The following is a 10,246-nucleotide window of genomic DNA, read 5'->3' as shown; positions in this document are numbered from 1 at the left end:
GTGTGTGTGTGTGTGTGTGTGTGTGTGTGTGTGTGTGTGTGTGTGTGTGTCCAATTCTCAAGTATACAAGGACCTGTGGTGGAGTGGGCTTTCAGGAACAAGTGCTTCCTGGTAATCCATAGGCATGGAAGGGAATGTCCCTACCACCTTCTGTGACAACTTAAACCATTCCTTTCTTTAAAAAAATTATAATGTGTTTTAAAATGTGGTTTTATAAATTATTATTATTTTACAAGATTCATGCTGTCTGCATGGTGCTTTATAGGGTGTATCTAGCTACAGCTGGAGCACTTCTGGGTGTTTTATGGCAAATTATTCTCAGATTACCCTTTAATGCAGGGAGGGCTGCCTGTTGTCTGAGCTCCCTGGGTCATACAGAAACCCTCAGCCTTGATACAAAACAGCTGCCTGTACTCCAAAAAGGAGAATTTCAGGCGGACGCAGCAGGGAAAAGGTTTTCGTAGCTGATGGAGGTTTTGAAATATGTTAAATTACTCTTTCCTTGCCATTAAAATATGATTTAATTTTGTTTCTAGCAAGTTATGTAACTAAGAAAGAAGTACTCAGAAGGGAGTTTGTTAAGCATCTTCTGGCAATACTTACAGTATGTCCTGAGGGGGAGCATTCCCCAGGGAGGCCAGCACAATACTCCTACTGACCTCCATGTCCCTGGGCCTCAGCCTGGCTGGGCCAGGGTCAGGGGGCCAACCCACAGGCCTCCCTCCCCTCTCCCTGCTGGGTCCCTGCTGAGACCAGCAACAAAGGGATCAATTGTCAGAGGCCTCCCTTGTCTGAGGGGCTCCATGAGCCTCTCTGAATGCTAAAGTGTATTCATGATGTAGGTGTGTATGCATATCTTTATGAGTATGTATACGTGTACACATGTGATGGTTCATGTCCACATGCAGACACATGCATACACATATAAGCAAGCACATGTACACACATGCACTGTGAGATTATGCACATGTCTTAGTGTCTATATACATGTGTGTGCATGCATACATGTGTGCACATGCATGAATGTGTCCATGTGTATACAAGTGTGTGTATATATGTGTAGATGTACACATTTGTGGTGTGTGTGTGTGTGTGTGTGTGTGTGATGCATGAAACTTGCTTAGAGAATTTCTAAGTTGCTGGTGCATCTTAGCAGCAGGAGAGACCTCAGAATTAAAAGTGGCCAGTGGTGTCTCCTAAGGAAAAGTATCTGGTCATCTCACAGCAGGTTATATAGTTGCCTTCATTGGGTGTTTGCGAAGGGATGGAAAATGTGGAAACATTTCCTTTCCCTTGCTTATGGAGCAGAGAAGGCATTAGCAGTCTTCTCACATACCTCTTGGTAGACTTTCCCTCATTGGTCTGTTCCAACCTGGGATTTTAAATCTAGATCCCTTAGAATTTTTCTGCACTGAACCTGTCCCTTTCCAGGGCTGCTTAATTGGATTCAGTACATTCTGTGTGTAGTTTCAGTCGTGTTTCTAGAATAACTGTGAGATGCTCCCTTCTCACTCACACCATAATTTAGCCCCCACTCAGTCATAGGACCTTTGTCCATGCCCTGATGTCATCTTGGTCCCTAACCCAATCTCTTCACAGTGGTCTGTAGGGAGCTGTGGCTGGTCTGGCCTTGTGTGGGACCCAGCCCTGGAGTCTCCATGGTTCATATTCTCTTCTTTAATAAAGTTGCCCTTTTAAAATGACAACAAAGCAGATTTGACCCAGAAGCTGGGGAAAGATGAAGAAAAATGCTTCCTTTATTTACCTTTACAGCAGTTCTCTCTCAGCCCCTTTAACCAGCACAGCTGCCACTGAACAACTTTTTCCGCTTTCTTTCCGTTCTTGACCCTCCCACCCCGTTTCCTCTCTGCTCCCCAGCAAGGGCTTATCTTTCAACTGTGGAAAAGCCACCAATTAAACTTTACTCCAAAGCTTATCAAAATATTCAGTCGGTAAAATTATCTTATAATTAGCCAAACTGTAAGCCAGGACTTTTTAACTGCAGGAAATGTAAAGTGCCTTGCCATGTGGGTCTGTAAATTGCGCATCTCGACCTTCTTGGCTCTAGTTTCTGCTTTTCTTTCCTTCCCAAAGTCATTTCCTCCTGTTCTATGTATTCTTGACACTCCCCAAGGCTTCTTTGCCTTCTATTTGCTTAAGCCTCAAAGAAAATACATTACTAGTTTAGTTGAGGTAGATAATTGAATAAATTCAGTTGAATGTTTTATAAAACCAATTTGATTTTTAATATTTCATGAATGTACATTTACATATTCCTTTGTTTTGGTTTTTTTTGGATGTGTGTGAGTACATGTGTGTTGAGGGGGTTAGAGCCTCAGGTGCTGTTTATCTTTTTTTTTTTTGATACAGGATCTCTCACTGGCTTGGAATTCACCAAGGCTAGGCTCACCAGCCATTGAGCCCCAGGGATCTGCCTATCTCCTCTTCCCCTGTGCTGGGACTGCAAGTACAAGCTACCACATTCTTTTTTTTTTTTAATGTGATTTCAAATAGGGTATTAAATTCAGGTCCTTATGCTTGCAAGGCAATAACTTTTTTAACTGAACTATCTTCCCAGCCCGTTTTTTTGGTACTTTTTATAAACTTCTGTCCACTTGCGTTGATTCCTGATGTTTCATCATCATTGGTTGTGTACTTTGGATGTCTACAGTGGTAACATGGAGCTGAATTATTCTGGAGCTGAGCTGGTCCAACAACATCAGGGGATTCTACAGCATGGCCAGCTGGATAGAGGCACTGGCTGTTCTCGTCTCAATGCTTTCAGTGTGCAGAGTTCTCCTTCCTCTTCACTGTCGCCACTCGTTTTACATCCCCACTGTCTGGAACCCTTCTGCCACCTTGCATTGATTAAACAGCATCAGACATGTCACCTCTCAGCCTCCACACCAATTCTCCTGGGGATATCAAGGAAAGCATGGATGATGTTTGGGGCTCTTAAAATGCAACTCAGACTTTTCATACAGAATGATATTGTAGACGGCTTAAGTTTTTAATTGCTGTGAGCTTCTTAAATTGGTAATGTCATAGCTGGGCATGAATGGATTCTCAAGACTTACATAGGCTCATTAGACACTGATGATCACCTTTTCCATGATGAAGTATTTCCTAAGTTCTTAAAAAAAACCTGAAAAATTAGGTTTCGGAATTCACTGACATCTTTATAAATGGGGTATTACTATATATAGTGCTAGTACTGGTAGTTATATTTATAGTGTTTCCCCTATTTGTCGGGGAGTAAGTACATACATTTATATAGCTATAAACACAAATAGAGAAAAATTGCTTCATCCCTATATTATTCTTGAGAGAAAAAATTATGTGTATGAGTGTTATGCCTGCATGTAGGTAAGTGCACCTGTGTCATGCAATGCCCACGGAGGACAGAAAAGGCTGTTGCATCCCCTGGTACCAGAGTTACGGACAGTTGTTTGCTGCCATGTGGGTACTGGGAATTGAACCCAGGTCTTCTGCAAGAACAGTCAGTGTTCTTAACCTCTGAGCCATCTCTCCAGCCCCTATTTTGTTCATTTTAAAGTTGGAAAACCGTGACTCTGAGAGCCTCAGTAACTTGCTGATACTGCTGAACTTGGCTGGCTAGCCTGACTCTTTGGTAATCCACTGCTCACCTTGTGTGAACTCACCAAGGATCAGGCCTTATGATTTTGACCTGTACTTAAGAGGTTGCCACGACACCCCTGCGGAGAAAAGAGGAAATCGCAGTTTCACCTCAACCTCCTGTTGCCACTACGACCAGTTATTTTGTGCACCATCTCCAGAAGCCACTTACATCTTGGGCTTGATTTCTTTGCTGTCTTCAGAGTAAGGCTTTGTTAGCCTTGAGCTGATGGGATCCATATGAAGGCTACGCTGATTTCCAGGAAGCCCCTGGCCCAGATGGTCAGTCCCTTGGTGGCTTGGGTTCCACTTGATTCTTCTGGGGTAGAGGTCATAAGTAGACCATTCATGGTTCTAATGCAAGCTTTGGTATTAACCACATGCTGCCACCCCAGCCTTCCATTGCTGTCCAAGAGCTAAGACAGCCCTACTCTGCAAGTTTCTCTTGACTTAAGGATGCCTTCTGTCTGATCCACAATGAAATGTTCTTGGCCTTTTAAAGATCCTTTCAAGGGGCTGAAGAGATGGCTCAGTGGTTAAGGGCCCTGACTGCTTTTGTGAGGACCCGGGTTTGATTCCCAGCACCCACAAGGCAGCTACAAACCGTCCTTAACTCTAGTTCCAGGGGAATCCGAAGCCCTCTTCTGACCTCTGCAGCCTTGCATGACAGGGGTGCACTCACATACATGCAGGAAATACACTCATACACATAAAATTAAAAAATAAATATTAAAAGACCCTTTCAAAATACGACAGTCCTTTAAGAGCAAAATTGAAACCAAAGAATTATTGTTAAAGGTATTATTTGTGGAGTTTCAGTAACAAGGTACATTAGGAAATGTTTTAAAAATAATTGACAAAATTGAATTAACTTTCTTGTGATCTCAGCTTGTTCTTGATATTAATTTTTTTCTCTCCTTAATTACAGCTTGGGTTGACGATTGCCATTCGCTACAGCCACAGGTAAATCTTTACAATTTTTAAAAAAATATTATTTAAAGAAATGTGCTAGGGATTTAGAATGTCTGGTTTTCTCGGGTCTTGAAGCCTTTTGAGTTGTTTCGGTGGCTGCTTTTCCATGATGTTGATGACACGGGTGAAACTGTCTTAGTGGCTTGGTTAGTAACAGCAAATTGCTATTTGGAGGAATATGTAGTAGTAGGTGGTACATTTTTATTTTTTAATTATTTGTATTCAGAAAGTATCTCACAATATTTCCCAGGCTGGCCCCAGTCTAGCAATCCTCCTGCCTCAGCCTCCCAAATGCTGGGATTATAGGAGTGTGCCAAGATACCTAGTTCTTCTTCTAATGTTGTAATTTAGAGACATCATCTCACTTATGGCTCAAGTTGACTTCAGACCTGTGATCCTCCTGCCTCAGCTTTCAAAGTACTAAGATTACAAGTGCGCCATCATGAACATCAACATGTTAGAGATTTCTTGCATGTGAGGCCAGGCCAGGCCTGTATGTGAAGCCCTTGCTCAGTCTACATATGGCCTCCTCTTCCCATCTTGTTACATTTGGTAGTGGCACAATGCCCTTATTTTTGTCATGCTTCATGATTTCCATCTTGGTGTTAACTTTGTCATGTTTCTGAAAAATGGTTTTTCTAGTGCCATCAATGCAATCTTGTTCTATAAATGCTTATTTCCAGAATCGTTTTTCCTGTCTGTGTGCATCAAAATGTGTTGTGTTGAATAAGCCAAACCTAGCCTCAATGGAGGGGTGATAAGCCGTATCCTCCTGTCCGCACACAAAGTGCTCACAGCCTCCCCAAAGTGCCAGCTCTGGATCAAAGGCTTGTGGCTTAGGTTTGGTCAGCTCTCAACAAGCAACTCAATGAGGATCTATACGGCTTCAAAACAATTTCTTTCCCTAAAAATATCTGTAACAAGTTGTATGTACATCTTTGATTTAAGGTGTGAGACTACTGAGGTATGAACGGAAGAGGGCAGGAGTGGGTTTGAACTTCTTGAAATTGGTGTGTGAGAAGAAAGGTGTTATAGGAGACATTTCTGGGGTATGTGGAAGAAGGTTGCCTCAGGGAGGCTCATGGTTGTGCAGAGGTAGAGATCCGTCTGCCCCTTGTCTATCGCTTGGGCTTGTGGCTGAGGCCCCATAACAGAAGGCAGATAATGAGAGAACAATGTGCATGTTTATTTATTACATTTTACACAACCCAGAAGCTTCATAAGGAAACGAAGACCCGAAGTGGAGAAGCAGGATCGGACAGAAAGATAGGATCTAATGGAACAAACTCAGATGGACCTTTCTGCTCTGCTTCTCCAGAGATCAGGATGTTCCTTTTGGGAGTGAGGAGGGCACCTCTCCAATAGGAGTTTATGGTCTGTTGGTGCCCTTCTTCTGTTATTTTCACAACTGACAAGATGCCATATTTTGGAGCTATGTGTCCTGAACCCCATCTACTGCCTGTATGTTTCTGAGTCCTGTGCATGCATGGTGCATGCATGTGGCATGCATGCAGAGAAGCAGTGTTCTGCAGAAGCACGCCATTCTGGATCAACACAGCCAGGTGGATGCAGCTGATGAGACATGCTCCACCATGTCCTTGAGAGGCATGGTGTATTTTATATGCTAAGCTTCTTCAGATTTAAAACTTGGGAACACAGAGAGAACCTTCATCTGAGTTCTCAGGCTTGACATTGCTGTGGGCTTCATTGGTACAAGGCATTTCTTCCAGGATACTTGTCAAGAAATAAGTTAGACAGCAGCCAGGGGATACCAAAGATGCCAGTATCACCTGGCTTTAGTTTATTTGACCAGCTGTGTGATTTTGGACAGGTCATTTGTTCCTCTAGTTTTAGGTTCTATAATCCGCTCTCCAATTTATCTCGGGAAAGTTCTTTACCCTCTGTTCTCCTCTCTTGTTTCTTAAATAGAAATAACCACCATGAGGGCTGCTGTGAAGAACAGATATTATAAGCATAAATCTCCAAGTTATGTCAAGTACTGAATAGGTCTGAGGTAAAGATGGTTGACTTTCAAAGCACTGGTCATCTTAATGACAGGGCATAGGGGAAGAGTTGCCTGAGATTCCATCCATGCCAAATCTTGGTCCTGAGTGAAGGAATCGTAGGCAGTGAGAAGTCTTCTTTGGAGATTTTGGAACTTTGGAATTTCTCATCCTGTAGCCACACTTATGGTATCTATTCCAATTTCTATGGCTGCTCCACATCACTTATCTATCACTGATCTGACTGGTATATTCTATACATCATGGGTATGAAACAGGCAGTGGTGATAGCTTATCTCTGCTCACAGTTTGGAGCCTCTGCTTGAAGACTTGGGGGTTAGGAAGCTGTTTTCTGATAGCTGAGTTTTGCTTGTCTTCTGGGAGTTGCTGGCTGATGGCTGGAGGCCTCTGTTCCTCTCTGTAAGAGCTAGTTTGGGCTTCCTCATAGCATAGTGGTTGACTTTCTCAGAGTGACTGCCCCCAAAAGACAGATGCAGGAGTAGGAAACTACTCCTTTCTGTGACCCATCCTGAGAAGTCAAATAGTATGACTTTCCCCTTATTGCAGGTTGGAGTAGCCACAAGCCTCCACCTTTATTCAAAGGGAGGCAGCAGAGACCTTGCTTCTGAGCATGAGGAGGGTCAGTAACCAGTGCACATGGAATGGAAGATCTCAGAGTGGCCTTCTTGATGGTTAGTTTTAATTGTTTGCTTGACACAACCTAGAATCACCTGGGAAGATGGTGGCAATGAGAGATTGCCTAGTGGTTTGAGGGCATTCCTGTGAGGAACTTTTTCTTGATTGCTGTCATTAATGTGGGAAGGCCCATCCTGAAAGCGGGTGGCATCATTCCCTGGTATGGGGTCCCAGACTGTTTAAGAGTAGAAAAAGTGAGCTGAGCACTGAGCACCGAGCATGCCTGCATTCATTTCTCTCTGCACTTGACTGGATGTGGTGTAACTACCAGCCTCTTTAATTTCCCAATCAGAATGTAACCTGGAACTGTGAGCTAAAATAAACCCTTTTTTTCCTAAGTTATTTTCTGTCAGATATTTTCAATCACAGCCACAGAAATGAAATTAGAGTGCGTTCTTTGGAAAATTCTGTCTGCCACAGAGTCTAACTGAATGTGGAGTATTTGAGAGAGACTTGCTTGCAGTTTCCAAGGTCCATTGCTCCTTACCTTGGGGTCTAAGGACCTGTGAATAAATGAGTGATGCTTGAAGAACAGCAGTCACAAAAGGCTCATCAAGCATCTGGCGTCAGAAGACTATAGGACCATAAATACATTCACATCATTTTGCAATCAACAGCACTACTTATCTTTAGAATTTTTTCATTCTACCATACTATAACTGTGTACCCATTAAACACTAATCCTTTCTCCCGTTTCTCTCCATTCCCAGCCCAGGGAGCCATGTGTGACTTTCTGCTTCCGTGCATTTAACTGCTTGAAACACCTCATATTAGTGGAATTAAGTAGTATGTGTTCTTTTGTGAGTAGCTTATTTTGCTGAGCATAGTGTCTTCGAGAGTCATCCTTGAATCTTGAATCTATGTGCCAGAATGTCCTTCTTTGTTAAGGCCATTGTATTCCATTGTATGTGCTTATCCTTGCATCCATCAGTGGACTCCATCCACCATTTAGCTCCTGTGGATAACACTGCTGTGAACATGGTGTACAAATGTCTGAGTCCCCACTTTCACTTATTTTGGACATATACCCAGAAGTAGAATTACTGAATCATATGGTAATCGTAGATTTAATATTTTGAGGAGTATTTACATCATTTGCTTTTGATTGCTGCCAACAATGGGCTTGTATCATGTCCATACAGTTCTGGTTACTTCAGAGCCTCACCGTTGCTACTGAAAAGTTATTTCCATTTCTTTGTCAAGTTTACTCAGAGCCCAGGTGCTAAAGTGAGGGCTTCTTTGTGTGTCTGGGGCACTTTGGGAAGCAAGATTTGAGAATTTAGGTTCTAAGCACCAGATCTGTTTCTAAAAGTCTAGCAGAAGGGCCAGGGACAAGAGTAGTGATGAGGGAAGACCCAGTAGACACCTGTAGAAGATGCAGATGGGGATGAAGACTAGGAGGAGGCAGATGTGGTTCACTGTCCCAGAATGACAGTGCTGTGAGGATGGGTTCACTTTGTAGAGGAGTGGTCTTGGGCATCTTAAGGAGATGAGTGGGAGAAGGAGATGAAGGACTAACTGAAATCTGTAACCTTGGTGAGCATGGAGCATGCAGCCCCTCTCAGGATGCTGTCGACATGGGACCAAAAGTGGGGGCAGAGCTATTCCAGACCAGGAAGGGCCCTTGTGTGGCAACTGAGGGACCTGAGGCCCCCAAACATCCAGGCTTTGTTTTGTGCGTGTATAGTGGCACTTCAGCTATCAAATCTCTTTTGTTAAAATGGACAGTGTTTTAGGATTAAGACCCCCTCCCCCCAGTACACAGTCATGCACATGCACACACACACACACACACACACACACACACACACACACTTCATCTGCTTCCACTTCTGCCCCCAGACACCTCTCACTCCTGTTATATCAGTCATCCACATCTGTTTGTGTGGCACAGGGGTACAGATTTGGGAGTGAGATGCCATGTAATGTTGATGCTGAGGGGTAGGGAAGTAAAGGAAAATACAGTCATATCCGGAAAGAATAAACGTACAAAGCTAGAAGAGCATCTGCCACGATGGATGGTGAGCTAACAACAAATCTTGCCCACAGTCCATTTGTAGTCATAGTGTCTTAATTTATTTTTATAAAGTCAAGGCATTTTTGCAGAGTGGAAAATTGTCTCTTTGATACTCATTCCCCATTGTTTGGCTTGAGGCTTTCGGGTAAAATCCACATTGTGTGACAACTGGGTAACCCCCAGAAGTGCCCTTTGCAGATAACAGCTCTCTGGGGCCCCACCACCCACGCAGTGGGGAACAATTTCCCCAGTGTGTGGGTGTTTTGTTTTGTTCTTTCTCTGTAAGATTGAAAGAACTGGGCTGTTCTTCCTGCCTGACCCAGTGCAACAGCCTGAAGAAGCATGTTCCCTCCTGGTGGGCACCCTGGGGCAACCCTGAAAGGGAAAACAGGCTCAGAAATGGGTACCTCACCTTTAGCTCTCCCTTTCTGACACCTGAGCAACCACGTGAGCAAACAGTGTGGCATTTTTGCACGAGTCACTTACACCCATATTTCTAAAAGCAGAGTACAAGAGCAGTGAACAGGCCCATGTTAGAATTTTGTTTTGTTGAAAGGAAGCAAATTTTCCATTTGATAGAGTTGCAGGGAAGTCCACAGGGATGTGACTTTTAGATAAAACCCAACAATGATTCTTTCCTGTAATTGACTTGTGTCCACTGGTTTCCTATATATCCTAAGAAAGGCCAACTTAGCCATCTATTGAAGCTGGAGCCCAAACCAAACACTGGAGTTACAGGTGACAGCCCATACAAAGGGTTTGACATCTTTCAAGGGCTTCAAGTCTGGGAAGGGGCAGGCTGAACTGGGAGACCTGCCTACAGTCAGTCCCAGGGAGGTAAGAGAGTGTCTGCACAGTGTGACTGCCCTTACGATGAACAGGCAGACCTGTGGTTGAACAGTAATTCAAAGGCTGTGTTCTC

The 10,246-nt window shown here is 43.5% G+C and overlaps 1 protein-coding gene across 1 annotated transcript in view; it reads left to right on the top strand.

The window, feature by feature from the left end:
* Acoxl (acyl-CoA oxidase like) overlaps positions 1–10,246 on the top strand; it is a gene marked incomplete at both ends in the record, with an annotated part of 196,958 nt that overhangs the window by 42,860 nt on the left and 143,852 nt on the right. The window contains one exon of the mRNA XM_029562937.1: positions 4,565–4,599. Within this exon, the coding sequence (XP_029418797.1) occupies positions 4,565–4,599 (35 nt within the window). The remainder of the gene's footprint in view (positions 1–4,564; positions 4,600–10,246) is intronic.

This window comes from Nannospalax galili, unplaced genomic scaffold (genome assembly GCF_000622305.1).
Source record: "Nannospalax galili isolate Female #2095 unplaced genomic scaffold, S.galili_v1.0 scaffold1856, whole genome shotgun sequence".
NCBI lineage: Eukaryota > Metazoa > Chordata > Mammalia > Rodentia > Spalacidae > Nannospalax > Nannospalax galili.
The sequence above is the reverse complement of the archived record's forward strand: the minus strand, read 5'-3'. Positions and strand labels throughout refer to the sequence as shown.